This window comes from Patiria miniata, unplaced genomic scaffold, assembly GCF_015706575.1.
Source record: "Patiria miniata isolate m_02_andy unplaced genomic scaffold, ASM1570657v1 HiC_scaffold_11, whole genome shotgun sequence".
NCBI lineage: Eukaryota > Metazoa > Echinodermata > Asteroidea > Valvatida > Asterinidae > Patiria > Patiria miniata.
In genome coordinates this window covers 816,340-836,104 of record NW_024037049.1, presented here as the reverse complement: position 1 = coordinate 836,104, position 19,765 = coordinate 816,340, and the positions used below count along the sequence as shown (strand labels likewise).

At 43.2% G+C, this 19,765-nt stretch overlaps 1 protein-coding gene across 2 annotated transcripts in view; it reads left to right on the top strand.

Annotated features, from left to right (window-relative positions):
* Window positions 1-19,172, top strand: part of LOC119741396 (DNA repair protein complementing XP-C cells homolog) — an 83,512-nt gene extending 64,340 nt beyond the window's left edge. Inside the window, exons 14-18 of one of the 2 annotated variants that reach the window (XM_038217147.1) lie at window positions 1,545-1,704; window positions 12,615-12,708; window positions 14,855-14,948; window positions 17,962-18,140; window positions 18,665-19,172. In XM_038217147.1, the coding sequence (XP_038073075.1) occupies window positions 1,545-1,704; window positions 12,615-12,708; window positions 14,855-14,948; window positions 17,962-18,135 (522 nt within the window). In that variant the 3' untranslated portion in view covers window positions 18,136-18,140; window positions 18,665-19,172. Of the gene's footprint in view, window positions 1-1,544; window positions 1,705-12,614; window positions 12,709-14,854; window positions 14,949-17,961; window positions 18,141-18,661 lie in introns of both variants that reach the window. The other variant, XM_038217151.1, reaches the window with a different exon arrangement.
* Window positions 19,173-19,765: the final 593 nt, after the last annotated feature.

Sequence of the window (19,765 nt, the reverse complement as noted above, 5' to 3'; positions counted from 1 at the left end):
TAATGTAGTGAGCTTGTCACTAGCACACAGGTAATAGTTGTTGCTTCAATGCTTACTTGGTTTATTGTGTCTCAATACATCTCAGTACATCACATGAGGTTCTATGCTTATCAAAGGGCTACATTGTTCTAGGGTGCAATCTGATCCAAGTTGGGGCCTTATTCATTATTCATTTAGTAAGTTCGGGTTCATGCATTCCAATGTGGATGAAGTAATGTCTGGGTTTGAGTGTGTGGTTTCAGATCACTAGGTGCCTAATATACACAGCTTTCATGCAAGGATACTACAATACCTTCAAGCTGGGTATGCATGTGGTGAAGTACAATCTTCTCAGTAGCTGGAGAGAGATCCAAAAATATGAAGTATCACGCAGAAAATTATACCTAGTGGCAATTTGCCATCAAAACTTTGTGACATGTTATGCAGGTGAAGTGGCATTCCCGTGTCATGGCAGTCCCGTGTCATGGCATTCCCGTGTCATGGCAGTCCCGTGTCATGGCATTCCCGTGTCATGGCAGTCCCGTGTCATGGCAGTCCCGTGTCATGGCAGTCCCGTGTCATGGCAGTCCCGTGTCATGGCAGTCCCATGTCACATGGCAGTCCTGTGTCATGGCAGTCCCATGTCACATGGCAGTCCTGTGTCATGGCAGTGTCACGGCAGTCACCAGTGTGTCACGGCAGTCCCGAGTCACGGCAGTCCCGAGTCACGGCAGTCCCGAGTCACGGCAGTCTCGAGTCACGGCAGTCCCGAGTCACGGCAGTCCCGAGTCACGGCAGTCCCGTGTCACGGCAGTCTCGAGTCACGGCAGTCTTGAGTCACGGCAGTCCCGAGTCACGGCAGTCCCGAGTCACGGCAGTCCCGAGTCACGGCAGTCTTGAGTCACGGCAGTCCCGAGTCACGGCAGTCCCGAGTCACGGCAGTCCCGAGTCACGGCAGTCTTGAGTCACGGCAGTCCCGTGTCACGGCAGTCCCGAGTCACGGCAGTCCCGAGTCACGGCAGTCCCGAGTCACGGCAGTCCCGACGGCAGACGTCACGGCAGTCCCGTGTCACGGCAGTCCCGTGTCACGGCAGACGTGTCACGGCAGTCCCGTGTCACGGCAGTCCCGTGTCACGGAAGTCCCGTGTCATGGAATTGTTGGGTATTGTTGCTTCATCAATAGTGGTCAATCCAAGTAAAAAAAAAATATCAATAATAGCACTCTGTAGTCCACAGGAAAGCAAAAGACACACCCCCAAAAAGAAGATCTAGTCTTTCCAAAGAAAAATAACAGAAGATGGCTTAAATGAAAGATGTTTTCACATGAATAAACATTCAGATATACACAGTGAACAAAAACGACTGGCAGCTGAATACGCTGCATCCTCTTGCAATTTTTGGCATGATAGTTTTTTGTCTGTACATGTACTTCTTGCTACTTGCACTTGCCTGATACACCACGCCCTAATGTCATACACCTTTGCTTCCATTCAAATGCAGATCTTTGCTTTGGAATACTTCAATTGCTGATCCTTTTTTAACAATTCTTCACATTTACTTTTCAGAACAAGTCTCATGAGCCACTCCTACCACTTTATGGTCAATGGCAAACTGAGTTATACATCCCACCAGCAGCAGTAGATGGCAAGGTACCACGTAACGAGTATGGCAATGTAGAACTGTTTCAGCCATCTATGTTGCCCATGGGGACAGTGCATCTTCAAAGTAAGTCTGACTTCAAATATCCTCCACAAGTATGTATTTAGAGATGTAACAAATTTGTAAATAGCATGCTATGAACCAGTATTTTTAGCTCAAAAACAGTAATATAATATAAAAGTACTTATGAGACAACCCCATGTGTTTGTCAGTAAAAGCACTAAGCTATTCAATACAAATTAAAGAATGATGACAAATGAATAGTATTTCAATGTTACATGAGTAAGTTATTTGATCCCGGTATATATTTCCCCATTTGTTTGTGAAGTGTGTGATGTATACAACTATGAACTAGTAGTTAACATTTAGTTATTGATTTTGTTTGTCCATTCATGGACTTATTCAACTCCTTATCTTAATCTGATCCAGGTTTTTATTTGTAAGAAATACGCATGACCATTTTTATTGTACCATTCATGTGAATAAAAAAATGTGACGGTCTTGTCAACGTTGCCTAGGCTTGCCCTCGGCTGACCCAATGAGCGGCTGTAGAAATGGCCATGGGGAACAGGTCCATTTTGGGCCAGTCTACTGCCAGGCAGTCGCAGCTACTTTCTTACATAGCCAGGGTTGTACTCAACATGAAACTAAGGGTTGTATGAGGGACACAGGGGAAGGGGATAGACCCTGGAGTCTGCTGATCCTACAGTGTGACATTCAACAATCTGGCAGTGTGGTATCTAAATGGAGTCATTCTTTATTCAAATATCACGTAGGTAGGCTTAAGTGACGTCTAAATAATTGCCTAAACAGGTTTATACTAATACTATTGCCTATCACAAAACGGATTTAACTTAGGGGCCATTCAAAATTTTCAATGTTTTTAAATTTCGAATTTTTTTTTTCAAAACTGTTTTGACCCACCCACCCACCCTAATTTTGATCTTAAAATATTGATTTTCCATTCAGTAAAAAAACATAACGAATGTCTAGTTCGGTGACGGCGGAATGCAGCTGCAGTCCGTATACAGTACCTTTGCAACAACACGGCCCACTGCCATTCCCGTACATATAGGGAATCAACCTGGAAACACGTAAAAGTAGTCCATTCTCAACGGTTATAATAAATATCAGCTCGCTCTAAAAAAACCTAACTTTTGTCTTGGCGTAAAGAGGTGTAATAACTACCATTATTCATGAAGTTTATTTAGAAATTTCAGTCGTTATTGATATAAACAAATTTGAAATTTCAACTTGCACTTCTCAGACGTTAGGGCGCTGCCACGTTCATTGCATGCAGGTATTCCATGCACATACATGCAAGGTTGCCTAAGTATAGTCCTGAACATAAGTAGGTTTATTTCATTGTCGCGATTCGTAACCGACACTCGTGTCATGTATTAAGACAAAATGAACCTGGTATCCCGCTCCATTTGCACGGCACACTGATTTTACTCATGCTTCAAGTCTAACTGGTCCCCATGCATATGGTACTCCGATGGACGTATACACATGATACGGTACATTGTACCGGTACATGTACCAGATGCGTACTGTACCCGTACGGTACGGGCAAAGAGTTTACAAATCGGAACGCATGCAGGAGTTGAATTGGCAAGTCAAAAGAGCTATTTTCTATCCTTTTAATTGAAAAAAGTTAATTTCAATTAACTAAAATTTCAATAAATTAATTTGACCCGCCCACCTACATTTTCGAGAAAAAAAATTGAAATTTAATAACATCGAAAATTTTGAATGGCCCCTTGTTTGGTAAATGATTAGAATTACGAAGAGTGCCCAACTGCTACACAACTGGTAAATTCAACAAACAACAGGTCTGAAAAACTCAATCGTAAAAGTCAAACTGATGTCACACTCATTGATTTTAGTACGGCCTTTGACAAAGTCTCCCATCAGCTTTTTGCAGAGAAGTTGCAGTACTATGGCATCTCACACAACACGTACTGGTATCTAAGCTGGATCATTGGTTTTCTTTCACATCGTAAACAAGCCGTTTCTGTCAACACACTCTTCATGGACTGACGTTACTTCAGGTGTCCCCAAGGATCAGTCTTAGGGCCCATGCTATTTTTCTTATATATTAATGACATACATGTAAATGAACACATTCAATTAAATATCAAACTCTTTGCAGATGACAGTATTGTGTACAGGGAGAAAAAGACAGCAGATGATCAACAGATTCTGCAGGATGACCGGAATACCCTTGAAGAGTGATCAAATAAGTGATTAAAAAATTAAATATAAAAAATTGTGCAGCATTTAACATCACTCACAAATGAGCCCAAAGATATACCAGTACACTCTCCTGGGTGAGAAATTAACCTGTGTCCAAAAAACATGACTACCTGGGTGTTACAATTTTACACGCCTTAAGATGGAAAGACCATTGTTCCAAAATTATACATAACACAAGCCGTACACTTCATAACAAGAACTTTATTGTCCTGCTCACTACAGGTTAAGGCAAGACCCTATAACATTGGTTCTTCCACAAATCGAGTACTCGTGTAAAGTTTGGAATCCCAACACAGTTACTGACACAAACCACATTGAGCAGATCAAAAACAATGCTGCCAGATTTGTCTTTTCTGATTATTGAACAACAACTCACATCTCACCACTCATAGAAGAACTCAACTGGGATCTACTTCACACCCGTCGCTTGTTTCAACAGTGCACTCCGTACTATGAAATCCACCACAACCTAGTTAGTATTTATTCCCACAGTGCGTCCAGCATGCCACACATATTTCAGAATGTATGGATCATCCACTTAAGTACACCTCTCTAATCATACCAACTATCAATGCGTCAAATACGCCTTTTTTCCAAGGAATTTTTCAGTTTTGAACAGGCTACCAGCCTACCACCATCTGCCGTTCTACACATCCTAGCCCCATCCGCACAGGCCTTCCTAACACCAGCCATCCCTGCCTTCAGAGCGATGCAGCCCCTGCATGGCAATATTGTCCTGTGGCAATATTGTTCTTTCTCTTTCACCCATAAAACGTGCACCTTTTTTTTCCTGTTCTTTTTCTTTTCACTTTTGGCACATTATCCATTAGTCTATGTATTTGCCGTGGTCTATTATGCGTGAACAGATTCACTGATTAATTAGGCAAGACCCTGTTGAGATTCATTTCTGGATATTTAGCCATGGTTGAGTGCACAATGACAATGTAATATAATAATATGATAAACAACAATTGTGCGAAACCTTCTGTGCTAAAACTTGGGCTAAACACCACTGAGATGGCTAAACATGTAAGAACAATATTACATGGGAGCAACAATACACTGATTTGAATTGTCAATAACCAAACTCATACATGTAAACAATAGCAATGAACACTGGTCAATTAGGCTTTAAAAGTCTCAGTTCTGATGAGATGAAGTGGCTGAACAGTTCTTGTACGTCTTGCCTGGTACAGTGTCCGTGATAGTCAGGGTAGTAGTCAGGTAGTAGGGCAGATGAAGTTGCCTGGCAAGATGCTGGAGGTCCCAGATTGGAGATGCACTGGTACTGTGAACAGGTCGGGCAGGTACAGTTACTGGAAAACGACGAGCTGAATTTCTCACGAATTGGATGCAGCGCAACTGGATGGGCGCTGATCGTGATCGTGTCGGTCGGCAAACTGGACGCACGGCAGAATTTGCAAAATTAGCCGATGATGAGGTCCAGGTTTCTGCTGCTTTTCATCCCGTCTTGTCCCTTGAAACAGTCGGGACCGTCGCCGCTGGATGCTGTAAAGCCGGTCGGTAGATGACCAGTCTCCGGTAGAGCTCGATGGAGCCGTGGGGAATACAGCGATTATGGCGAGCTCCTGAGTGCAGTGATGGGGCGAGCACGGTATAGGCGCTCACACTGTACGGTGAAACGTGTTGAATGTGCAGTGGGTATAGCACACGCACGTGAAACGTCGCGGCATGACCTCAGACAAATCTGGGGCGGTTGCACATTTTCACACCACAATAAGCGGGAATTGGGAGGTCCAGATGCCCGAAAGTTGCCTCACTCGATGGTCAGATCATCACAGATGTCTATCTGGTTCTTTTTCACCGCTGCCACCATGTTGAGATGGAGGTGAAATAAAGGAGGCTCGTAAGACGGCGAGTGTGTGGACAGCACGGCCAGCATGGAAGATTTATTCTAGAACTTATCTGGGGTCAACTCCCCGGCGCGCATGCGCATACATGGATACATGAATATGCATATCACTACATCCCCCCCCCTTTTTGAAATATATAAACAAAAATAAGGTAGTTTAATACTCAAGTTGTATTATCGTTCAGTCCTTTCACAGTCGACTATCTCCTGGTAAGGTAGATATATGCTGGCATAAAGAATGCGGAGATGTATAATAATGTTCAAACGTGGTTTCCTTATTTCTAGTAGTCAAAACATATCTATTTTAAATTGTATTGTGACTGTCCACTTAGACAACAAGAAAACTATAAACTTTTTGTTTTGTTTTTTTTGTTTTGTAAACAACAAAACACTTGAAACACTTGTTATAAACACTAACTCTATGAAACCCTTGTTCGAGTCTGTTAACTTTCAACACTGGAGTAACTAAGAACTTGGTTTTAGAGGTATCTGGCTGGCATTTTGGTTACACGACCAGATCTTGTAGTCTGTGGGGTTTGGAGAAAGGTACCGGTAGCCTTAGGTTTAGCTTTGGTTTGGCGAGATTTTTCCCCGTCAGTGGGTTTTCCATCCCGCTGTGCTTCTCTGTTTTGCTTGTTCTGGTCAGAACCTTGTCTCGGTGGGAATAGAACTCGCGGGGATTGTTCATCAAAATGAACGCACTTAGCTTGCTTTGTTTGCCTGTGCGCCTCGCGCGGCTGAGGTTGCATTTCACGCAAATGTGATCGATTGCGCCTGAGAGTAGATCCATTTGGTGTTCTGACCTCATACGACCTAGGCTCTTTGCAAACTTTGGTTACTTCACCCGGAGTCCAAGACTTGTTCGGCTGGTCAAGAATACGGACTTTCTGTCCCACGTAGAGTGAAGGTAAGTCTGGGCCAGCATGTTTGTCATGATTGGCCTTCATTTCATCTCTGCGTGATGCCAGTCGGTCATTGACTTCCAGAGGTTTCTGGTAAGTCCCTGTAGGGTCCCTGCTGGGCAGTGTGGTGTGGGGCGGCCTTCCAAACAGTATTTCTGATGGAGAAGGTAAGTGAGCGTCGATTGGTGTTGCTCGGAGAAGAAGCATTGCCTTGTTGATGTCCTGTCCAGTTTCATGACACTTCTTCATCACGGACTTGACTGTCCTGACCGTTCGCTCTGCCATCCCATTCGATCGGGGGTACCTCGGTGATGAGGTAACATGGGTGACCGACCATTCCTCACACATATCTTGGTAAGCCTGCCCAACAAATTGTGGTCCGTTGTCGGAGACTATCTCCTTTGGTACACCGAAAAGGCTGAAGGTTGCTGCTGTTCGTTGAGCCACCGACGCACTGGATGTGTTGGACAGTTTGTGGATAACAGGGTATTTAGAGTGATAGTCCACAATGAGGAGATAGTTGTCTTTTCCCAACTCGAAGAGGTCTGTGCCCAGTTTCGTCCAAGGTGTGTTGGGTATCTTGTGAGGTTGGAGTGGTTCATTTCTTTGACGAGTCTGGTGTTCCTGGCATGCTTGACATGACTTGACGAGTTGAGTGATGTTGTCATTGATGTTCGGCCAGTACACAGAATTACGGGCTAGTCGTCTCGTCTTTTCGATGCCAAGATGACCAACGTGGAGTTGGGTGAGTATGTCCTGTCGCATAACCTCAGGAATCAGAACTTGACGGCCCTTGAATATCACACCACAGGACAGTCCCAGCTCATCTCTGAATGACCAGTATGGACGTAAGTCACGAGGCAAATCCTTGATTGAGTCAGGCCAACCGGTGTAGATGACCTTCTGTAGCTCTCCGAGAACAGGGTCTCGAGCTGTCTCGTGCTGAAGAGCATCTTGCTTATTCTTCCCAAAGTGAACCAAATCAAGTTGTTGAGTGGTTGTTTGCTGCCTCGCACTAAGGGAATCAACTGCAATGTCGAGGGGTATGTCATCATGATCAGACGGATTGGGGAGCCTGCTCAGGGCATCAGCAATTATCATGGTGCTGCCTGGTTTGTACTCCAAACTGAATTGATAGCCTTGAATCTTGATCAACAGCCTCTGTAGACGGGGTGGAGCACTGGTGAGGGGCTTGTTCCATATGGTCACTAGTGGTTTGTGGTCTGAGAGTACATGGAATCTGGAACCGAAAAGGTAAGTGTGGAACTTGGTCACACCAAACACCAGGGCAAGAGTTTCCCGTTCAATGTTGGAGTAGTTTGACTGGGATGATGACGACCAAGGCCTTTTTGTGAAGCGTCAACCTCGAGGGTGGTTTCCATCTTGGGATCATAATACCGCAGACATGACTCGGCAGTGATGGAGTGCTGGAGTGCACGAAACGATGCCTGATGATCGTCCTGCCAGAGGAATGGAACATCCTTCCGGAGGAGGTCCCGCAAGGGGGCAGCCGTGTCTGCGCAGTTTGGAATGTGTGGAGACACAAAGTTGACGATACCGAGGAATCTCTGAAGATCCTCTTTGTCTTGGGGAGTCGGCATGGCATGTATGTCTGCAACTCTGTCAGGATCAGGGCGAACTCCACTGTCCGAGTAGATGGAACCGAAGAATTTTATCTGGTTCGACTTGATACGACACTTGGCACTGTTGAAGATAAGCCCTTCTCGCTTGGCAGTCTCCATGAGGTTGAAGAGGTTGGCATCATGCTCACTCTCTGTACGCCCAAATACTGCAATGTCATCTGCAATACATACGCAGCCTGGTACCTGGCTGACAATGTCGTCCATACATTGTTGAAAAATGTCCTGGCTCACTGACAAACCAAACGGGAGTCGGCAAAAACAATATCGGCCAAATGGTGTCCGAAACGTTGTCAATTCCTCGGATGCATCATCTAAGTGGATCGACCAGTAACCCGCCTTCGCATCAAGTTTGGACAAGAACTTCGCTTGCGAAAACGCAGGATTTAACTCCTCAAGCGTTGGAACCTTGTGAGGACATCGCTTCAAGTTGTTGTTAAGTCGTTTTGGATCTAGGCAAAGTCGGAGTGAACCGTCTTTCTTGACACTTGTCGTGAGGGAGCTACACCAATCAGTGTGGTGAGTGACTCTGCGGATGACACCATCGTGCTCCATCTTGTCTATTTCCACCTGGAGTTTTGGCTTGAGATGCACGCTGCATTTCCGAGGTGGATCGATACTGGGTTGAGCATCTTTCTTGAGATGAAGATGGGCACGTGTCTTGAAGTTGCCTAGGCTGTCAAATTGCGTAGGGTACGCCTGCTTTAGATCTTGTACTCCTTTTACAGGGGTGACAAATCCGACAGGTGGTATGGCTGGTGGGGCTGGTCGAGGTCGTGATGTTGGGAGTCCGCTGGGTGAAGAAGATACGGTGTGTATCGTCACCAGCTGGAGCTTCTGGCTCATGGGTAGGCCAGCCACAGCAGGACCTGGTACATCTACGACGTAGAATTTTTCGCGAGACCACTCACTCTCCTTGTATCTGCACATAAGATGCAGATAGCCATAGCATGTGATGTTTGACCCGTTATATGCGGTCAGTCTTGTGCCAGTGGGGGAGGCGAGCGATTTCCAACGGTCTCCGTATATCTGCTTCATGGTGCGAACTGGTAGGGTGTTAGCGCTCGCACCGGTGTCCACTTTGACCTTCAAGTGGTGCTTGCCAAGTCGATCTGGGCAGACAACATCAAGTGTTGTGAAGACTTCGGTATGTCCGTACTGATGTAGCGGAGTGACGCACATATCAGACACGGTGATAGAGTTGAATGTGTCCCCAGCTTGGCTTGAGACGTCATCGTCGTCGGTGAAGAAGTCATGTTGCCCCTGTTGGTCATTCTTGAGGTCGTTCACCTTGGAAGTACCCCGGCTCGGCGATCTATTGCGAGAGCTGCGCGGTTTTGAGTTGCTACGCGATTTTGAGTTGCTACGCGGTTGTTGGCGGCGCCAGTTTGGCGATTTGCTGCGCTGTTGGCCTTGCCCAGTTCGCTTCGATTTTCTGCAAAGCTTGGCCCAGTGACCTTTGCTACCGCAGGCTTTGCACGTGTCATGGTACGCAGGACAGCTGCGGGGTTTGTGCGAAAGACCACAATTTTTGCAAGAGCGGCGTCCGCGTGCAGAATAGACAGTGTCTACAGATGCTGGTTCGTTCGCGGCTTTGCATGCTGCAGTATCTGTAAGCGTTTCTAAATGTTGCTTGCCCGCTGCAACGGCTTCGTGCCTGCGTCCCTCTTCAAGCATCGCTGCAATTGGGTAGCCACGTGCTTTCTCGAGAAGGCTATTGCGTAACGCGTCTAGGGGAGTCGAGGCTATGACCAGTTCTACTACGCGTTCGTCTAGTTCTGCTTGCGCAAAATCACAATTCATCGCTTTTTCTCTACACCTGTTAACAAAATCGTCTAAGGTTTCATCGACTTTTTGTTTGTATCTCATTAACTCAAGCCTATGGATGCGGAAATTTACACTGATTTGCAACTGCTTCTCAAATAAAGCCCATAGCTTTTCTGGTTCTTCTTGATCTGCTTCGGACAAGCCAGATGCATTGAGGCGCTTAAGGCCCTCAGTGCCTACAGCTATTTTGATTTTCACCGCCTGTTTGTCGGCTTGATTTACTTCATGATCCTTCAGGCATAACGTAAATCTCTGTTTGAAAAGCTTGAACTCCTCGGCAACATTCTTAACTGACCAATTCATTTCTGGATATTTAGCCATGGTTGAGTGCACAATGACAATGTAATATAATAATATGATAAACAACAATTGTGCGAAACCTTCTGTGCTAAAACTTGGGCTAAACACCACTGAGATGGCTAAACATGTAAGAACAATATTACATGGGAGCAACAATACACTGATTTGAATTGTCAATAACCAAACTCATACATGTAAACAATAGCAATGAACACTGGTCAATTAGGCTTTAAAAGTCTCAGTTCTGATGAGATGAAGTGGCTGAACAGTTCTTGTACGTCTTGCCTGGTACAGTGTCCGTGATAGTCAGGGTAGTAGTCAGGTAGTAGGGCAGATGAAGTTGCCTGGCAAGATGCTGGAGGTCCCAGATTGGAGATGCACTGGTACTGTGAACAGGTCGGGCAGGTACAGTTACTGGAAAACGACGAGCTGAATTTCTCACGAATTGGATGCAGCGCAACTGGATGGGCGCTGATCGTGATCGTGTCGGTCGGCAAACTGGACGCACGGCAGAATTTGCAAAATTAGCCGATGATGAGGTCCAGGTTTCTGCTGCTTTTCATCCCGTCTTGTCCCTTGAAACAGTCGGGACCGTCGCCGCTGGATGCTGTAAAGCCGGTCGGTAGATGACCAGTCTCCGGTAGAGCTCGATGGAGCCGTGGGGAATACAGCGATTATGGCGAACTCCTGAGTGCAGTGATGGGGCGAGCACGGTATAGGCGCTCACACTGTACGGTGAAACGTGTTGAATGTGCAGTGGGTATAGCACACGCACGTGAAACGTCGCGGCATGACCTCAGACAAATCTGGGGCGGTTGCACATTTTCACACCACAATAAGCGGGAATTGGGAGGTCCAGATGCCCGAAAGTTGCCTCACTCGATGGTCAGATCATCACAGATGTCTATCTGGTTCTTTTTCACCGCTGCCACCATGTTGAGATGGAGGTGAAATAAAGGAGGCTCGTAAGACGGCGAGTGTGTGGACAGCACGGCCAGCATGGAAGGTTTATTCTAGAACTTATCTGGGGTCAACTCCCCGGCGCGCATGCGCATACATGGATACATGAATATGCATATCACTACAGACCCCGCCTCTTGACCTCCTAGATTTTGACCAATCAGTGGGTGCTTTCTACATTGGGTCTTTAGTCATTCACTCGTTGCGCGTCATAGACAATGGATTAAAAAAACATGTGTCACGCGCTCTGCATCATGTTATGCGATATCGCGCCTGGCTGTTGTTGTATTACAAAGCACTGCATTCGATTTGACCAACCGAACCATTAATTCCTGATTCAGAAATGAAATAACGTCACAATTTAGTAAAATTGACTCCGATTGGTTGGCGCGTGGCTTGCATATATCTGCATGTCTAGATATATCAGACTTGATACAGGAGATTGCTTCCGTGGATAACAGTTGGTACTCAGACTACTTATCCATAGTTGACACCACCTCTGAACAACATCCCATCTACCAAGTACCAAGATTAATGAGGAACTTGATTATGGACTTCACTGGCTACTCTGAATGTAATTACTTCCTGGATGAGTCAGACTTACACAGCTTACTAGACTGGAAACTGATGACTGACAGGACTTCTGGCAGGAGTTGTGAAGGACGTAGATAGGACTGAGACAGGACTGGAATAATTAACATTGTTCAGTCAAGGAAGGTGGAGAAAGGTCCAGTTCTCCATCCAAATTAATGCCTTTGGATCCTCCATTGGATTAGTGTTTGTTTCCGACAAGAAACTAAATGACACAAGGGGCGTAGCAAGGTCATTTTTATTGGGGGGGGTGAAAATTTCTTGAAAAGGGCACTCGCACATCTATGCTGAAATGTAGAAACCCTTTTTTTTCTCCGGACACTTGGCCTCTGTAAAATCAAACAGGGGGAGGGTTGGTACCATTTTAAAATGGGGGCACTGTTAGAAACAGACGATAATGCACACTAACAAATATATATGGCGCTTTTCACGGCAACACATACACAGAATTTTTAAAAAAGGCACTCATAACGGCCGCAGCTACAAAAAGGGTTGGTTTTTTTAAGGGTGTTTGTTCAGAAAAAACAAATGGGGGGGGGGGGGGTTAAAACACTTGTGAAAAAGGGCACTTAAATGGAATTATTATGCATTTTTGTTCCATTGCTTTTTTGTTTTGTTTCATAGTTCCTGGATTACATCGAGTTGCCCAAAAGATTGGCGTAGACTGTGCACCTGCTATGGTTGGATGGGATTACCATGGAGGCTTTTGTCATCCAGTGTAAGTAATGCCTTTCTCCATATTAACATACAAATGTGTTAATAGTAATAGCACTACAGCGAAACAGCATAAGAATTCTCCACTTCACAGAACCAACCAAGGAAGAAATGCTTTTGAATCAAACTTACATTCTTTTGATAAATTGTGTTGGGCATTCTCCGGGCCTTACCTAATTTTGTTAGGATCAAGCCTTGCAGGTACCTGTTGGAAAGAAGACAGTCTTTCCAAAACCACTGCTCTTTCCTAGATGAGAGACTTCTCGTAGTGGTCTCTAAGGGTGCGTTTCTGTTTTGATTGTGACTCAATATAAGCTATAACAAAGACTCCTTGACGACAACTGTCAGGAAAACAATTTATTTTAAAGGCGGATCCAAAGAGGTAAGTGCTGGAGGGGGGCTCTCACGAGTGGAAAAGGGCCTTATTTGAGGCTATTTCTGTCACTGCCCCCTCTGCTGCTGTATTCAATGATAATCAATGTAGTGAGATTGTAATTTGGGTGTTTTTTTTCAACCTACTGCCCACAGAGGCACTGCACAGCAGCATCAGCAGTTTGCAACAACACCAGCAATGCACATCAGCAATGCACATCAGCAGTGTACACTGTACAGCTCATATAGCTTTCTACTCGCTAGATAACAACCATGCAAGCCAGTATCGTCAAAGCACAGCTAACACAGCAATGTATTTGCAACGCATCAGCTCATACAACTTTTCACTCACTTTGCAAAGGCATTGCACATATGCAGAGCACAAGTAACCCACTTTTTGTCTGCAACTCGGGACCCCACATTAACAGTACTCTCTGCATCACATATCTGCATGAACGCACACAAACATACTTCACATGGCTAGGCGTCAACCAAAGGCTAAGCTATGCATGCAGCAGTTCCATTAGATTGCTGAGCTTTGCCCAGCCTGCGCACGCACCCAGTAGTCATGCACATAATCCAGGGGCGTCAATCGCTTCTCAAAAGTGTGTGTGTGTTGGGGGGGGGGGGACATACCTTGATGAGAACTGATGCGAGCGCGAAGCCCTTACGGCGTGAGGTTCGGGGCCCGCTTAAGGGCCCCGAAAAAATTGGATTCTAGATGCTCTGTGGTGTTATCTAAAGCAATTTCTTACCATGCTTTAACTAATATTTTCTTAGCAAAAGATAATTATTTGAACATCGTTTTTCGAGGTTGGAGTCATTGAATCGGCTACCAGAATTCCAAGCTTTTGGCGTGGGGTTTGGGGCCCGCTTAAGGGCCCCGAAAAATTTTGGATTCTAAATGCTCTGTGGTGCTATCTGAGGCAATTTCCGACCACTTTAACCAATATTTTCTAAGCAAAAGATACATTGTAGTACATAATAGGGCCCTGTAAATGAGACACGAGTTCAAAAGTCTGGGGGGGGGGGACAATAATATAATATTGGATTCTAGACGCTCTGTGGTGCGATCTGAGGCAATTTCTGACTACTGGCAAGGTTTAAGCAAAAGATCACCTTTTAAACATCATTTTCGAGTTGTAATTGAATCAGCTATTCTGAGCTATAGAATTAAATGTAGGCTACATTTTTTTTATTCAGGGACGAACATACTCGGGAGGACGATGCCCATGGTTGGCACAGCGGTCGTGGTGACTTGCAGGTCACAGGTCACAAAATATCTATCCAATCAGAGCGTTAATTCGTCTGCCCTTCCCAGCGTCCTGTTTGCAGGGCGGGGGTATGAGCGAAATGATGTTGGTGTTCCTGTTCTTGACTTGTTCAAGAAATTTCAACATTTTCTTAGTGGAAAAATGCTCCATGCATGGAGCATTTTTGGCCATGAGATGCAACCACCTAACATCTACTCATGGCCATGAGTAGATGTTAGGTGGTTGCATCTCATGGCCATGAATAGATATCTCTGAGGTGTTGAAACGGGTGACTTCAGAGGAATGGGAGATATTGGACATTTGTTTCTGTAAGGACTGAAGGGCAGGGCAGTGAAGTGAAGGGCATTCAAAGCAAATTAATTTACTATAGACTGTTGATTAGTAATCCCAAATCTTCGTCAAAATTTGAAGGGAACGTTGTAAAACACGCGACAAATAGAATATTTAACTTTGTCAAAACTGGTTTTATACTTTTTTAAATTTTTAAACCTTTTCTTGTTCTAGATTTGATGGATTTGTTGTCTGCAAGGAATTCACTGACATTCTCCTTGATAACTGGGAAAAGGACAATGCAGAGAGAGAGCACAAATTGAATCAGGTATTTTTAAATGACATTAATCATATGATTCTCCTTCAACAAAATTAGAAATAAAAGTTTGGTTACCATAACATATGGCATTGATCTATCATAAGGCCAAATAAAAAAAAGTGTTTTGCGTCCTGCCTTTTTGAAAAAAACAATTCCTCCAAAATGGTTGCCTGACCAGGCTTTTTTTCAAGATGGCAGCATGTTTTTTTTTTTTAAATGGCCTTGGACTCGGGAAGTGACATACCAACTTTATATGGGCTAGGTGCAACAGATAAAATAGGCCAAAATGATGTCACTGAATCAAATGTATCATTTTTTTCGAATTAAAAAAAAAGAAAAAAAAAGGAGGCGGCCTCCAAAAAGGAAGCGGGTGGGGATGCTAAACATGTTTTGATTTTCTATTTTGCCTTACTGGGCATTTAATTTTTCTTACAGGTCGATCTCTCTGACACTAGCCATTTTGGCCCAAATTGGGTGACCAGCATTTGGGCCAAAATATGTGCTAGTTGGTGCACATATTACTTTGACATTGTGATGATTTCAAGTAATTTTAGGTATAAACTTGACCAAATTTATACATTTACATTGTTTCATGTTTTTCATATTCATATTTTGAAATCTGATAGACGATTTTTGTTGTCCGGGGCAAATTTCATGGGGGAGATTGGTGAATAATAAAAAATCTACAAAATATTGTAACAAGTCATCGCGGTATAAAGGCTTTAGTTTTGGACGACATGGCTAGCCTTAAATTAACATGAATAGAGACAAGACAAACAGCACAATACAACAAATAAAATAAATGTGACATGGACACCAAGGATGGAGTACTTTTTCCGTTCCCATTCTCTTCTTGATTTCTCCTTCTTTCGTCAATCCAATACTTAACAATATAATCATTCATTCATTTATCTGGAGTTGTCTGTTTGATCGCATGTACGTCCTCACTGCACAAGCCTCGGTCCAACATTCAATCCTTCAGATCGAGCACTGGAACACATGTGCAAGACTATTTGGAAAAAACGCACAGTTGTGCTTGGATCCCTAGGTACATGTACTCTGGAAGCTTGAGGTCTAAATATAGTGCGCTGACAGCGACTTCACCCCAAACTTTGGGTGAACTCCAGCCACCGAAATCACTACGAAAACATGCCACTAAGCAGTAGTGCTCGCTACAAACCCTTCAAAGGGTCTCAAAACAATGAAATCTGACACATTTAAAGGGGGAGCAACAATCAGAATGCTCACCCAGTGTACAAGTCTCATGCTAGTTTCAGCACAATGCAAAAAAATGTAGTAAAATCTGCATGGCAAAACCTCAGGAAATCTTCATTTGAAAAAGTTAACTGAAGGTCACAGGTGATTAAAAAACTCGAACAGAATCCTCAGTCAAAATGAGCATAAACATAGGGCCCAATTTCTGATCTAAAGACCTGCATATTTTTGTGACGGTATCCTGATGTCATGAAATACTGATTTATTTATAAGCAATTTGATGTCAAAATGGCAAAATGCTTTCAAGTACAATTCATGAACACAGTGACATACTGTGATGATTTGTTACAGACTGGTAATACCAAAAGAAACAGTTTTGATCCCTGAGCACAAAGTAATTTGGGCTTCACTTTAGTTCTTGGTTACCAATGATAAATAAATATAATATCATTATGGAGGCAGTTTATCACAGCTAAACAAATAACACAAATGCTAAGAAACTGGAATGCCAATTGAGACAAAAGGTATTGGATTGGATTGGATTTTATCAGACATGATGACGTCATTACCTTACTTCGATGCCAAGGAAACTTCATACTCTTTAACTTAAAAAGCACAAGTGAGACTTTTCAAAATTGAGCATACAGTCATTGGACAATAGCAAATTACTTATTAAATTTTCAAATTAATGACGTCATCAGACCAGAAGTCATTAAAGGGAGAAGTTGAAGATGATTTATACAATGTATACTCAATTTGGGTCAGTCCCATCACCCATGACAAAAGCTCCATAGGAAGTTGTTGTTCTACATTGGACATTGAAGATATTTTCCTTTATACAGCACCTTGTAAAGCCAGAAGCTGCAGGAATTATATTATTGGAACCACATATACAAGACGTTTTCCTCATAAAATGTTCTCTATATTTAATCACCTTCATTTCAAACACCAGATATTTTCATCCTGGATAATAAAACCATCTCCTCTGGTGTCCAGATCAGACCCTCAAGTGGTATCCTAATCCTGACAACCCAAAGTACCATTGACCCAGTGAACTTCAAGTTATATGTGACACAAAATAAGATTAGAGCACCTTCAGTATGGTTGCATCATACAAGGGGGTATCCAGAATACAGTTTTTTTTGGGCCCAAAAAACTTTGGTCCCCCAAATAGTGGGTCCAAAAAATGTGGCATTTTAGGTCGTTAGAGATCTCTTTAGAATGGAATGGTGGCTTCATATACAATGTACTGAGGCCTTGTTTCTTCCATCTTTTTTCCCTTTAATCGTGATTTAAGGGAATGTACATAATTTGCTTTTGCCGCATTTTTCAGAAATAAGTGGATTTGGAGGATAGGTATGTTATAGCAAATATTGTTAAAATGACTTGTTTTGGGCTTGTAGATGCTGGGAACAAAAAACACAGAAAACCAATCATGTTCTTGTAGTCTGGTTCCCTGACCCCACTTAAGATGAAACGGAGCAATTTATAGACTTTGGGGAATTGTAAAGTTAGGGAATCAGTCTAGCAGGCTTGTACCCCTTCACAGGTGTGGGATCAATTACAAAGAAAATGCAGAATAACTAAATATGAAAAAGTAGGAGCTGTTTTTAAGAAAAAGCCAGTTTTCTCCAATGCTGGTCCGCCGACTAAATACAACTTTTCTTGAAACTGTCAGCACACCAGAAGCCACGATTTTACAGGGTGCTTTAGACTGTCATTCCCTAACAATCCAGTAAGGTATTTCGTGATAATTTGATCATTTCGTTTTGTAATGTTTGCAAATGTTGTATCTTTCCTTCAACAGAAAAAAAGGATCCGCGCCGAGAAAAATTGGAAAACCTTGGTTACTGGTTTGTTGATAAGAGAGCGACTAAATGATCGTTTCCAAAGAACTCTATCTCCAACTGCTGGAAGTGAGGATGATATTGACTCGTGGCCACTTAACAAGCTCAACCAGCTGAAAGATGAAGAAAAATAGACCAGGTACAACCAACAAAAGTCTCAGGCCACTGCAATTTATCACTGTTTTCCTCTTGATCATTGTGTATTGCATTAGTATAAAATACTGTTTGCTTGGGAGCTCAAGAAAATATGCTGGTGTATATTTATTTAAGTTTAGGTGTGATGCACACTTGAAAAATAACGATTAAAGAAAACAATGTTGTCTCATGTAAAGTACAATTATCAGGGATTATTTCATTAAAAGCTTTATAAATCCACTGATGTGATTTGCTGAAAGTGTTTTGAGGTCAACTACGTGACACTGCATTCAACTTTTTTAATAGCATAAACAAGTCAATTTCAACTTTTTTTAACAGCAGAAACAATGTGACTTGCTTAACTTGCTTATGCTATTTAATGTGGAGCATTAATGCTTCAAAGGAATCTTTTATAAGCAAAACATATTTAGATCAACAGAGAAAAGGCACTAAAATTATGTATCCCCCTGTTAATTAGCTAATATGACCAATCTAAGTGAAAAAGTTATATCACTCTTTGATCAGCAGGATCAGCTCCAAGTGGGATGTTCCTATCCATCCAAGAGGCTGTGTGTGTGTTACTTCTTCATTGTCAGGCTTGGAATAAGCTGATTTACTGCAACATTAGCTATCTGACCAATCCTGCACATTGGGAAATGGGACCTGCCACTCATTCACAGGCACAGAGGTTACCTGGGACCACCTCTACAACCACACCTCCAACACCAAACTCTTCATTTAGTGGCAAACACTAAGACAAAACTAGGACAAAAACATTGGACACAAATATTAAATGTTTTTCATCTAAGCATGTAAATTTATTCGACCCCACTCGCCAGCCAACCACAGTTGATATGACGTCATTTCATTCTGAAATCTGGACTCGGTAAGCTGTTGATTGTATTTGTAACGCAACAACGGGCATAGAGATCCACCCTAACAGAACTCAACCCATCAAATTCCAATGGCATATTGTGTTGGAATCTGTTAGGATGGGTACAGTACCCCTGAACTGACAGTATTTTACATTGGGTTGGCACACCTCCAGAATCAAAGTCAGAAATATGTGTGTACAGTTTCCCATATGGTGTTGGAATTTGCCAGGATGAGTATGGTTCCTAGGAAATCATGCTAGGGAGTTAGGGTTAATAAAACCAAACATTGGCTTTCAACATGGGTTACCGAAGACTGAACATAAAAAGTGCCTGCTGCATGGTCAGAATACCGAGGTCAAGATGCAGTCTAGTTGCATAATTAATCGCCGAATCTGCTCGCATATCATAGACTACTACAGAAACGGGTACACATCCAAATAATGAGTGGGGTTGACCAAAAAGTGGATTAGCCAACTAACAATGAAACTAGGGACAAAGCAAAATACTACAAATAAGTGCATGTTGTTATCTGATTAACTCTACATTTCTCCCCTGCAAAATGAATCAACATAAGTTCTTTTCACAAGACCTCCAGTCCAGTTCCATTAAATAGTTCTCCGTAGGGTTCATTCAAAGAGCTTCATGCTCACTTGTCTAGCTAGTCTCACTGTTGTACCAATTAGAGATGGAGTCTAATGGGGTTGCAAATTCTACCGATTCTCTGCGGCTTCCAGGGTTGAATCACTGATTTAAA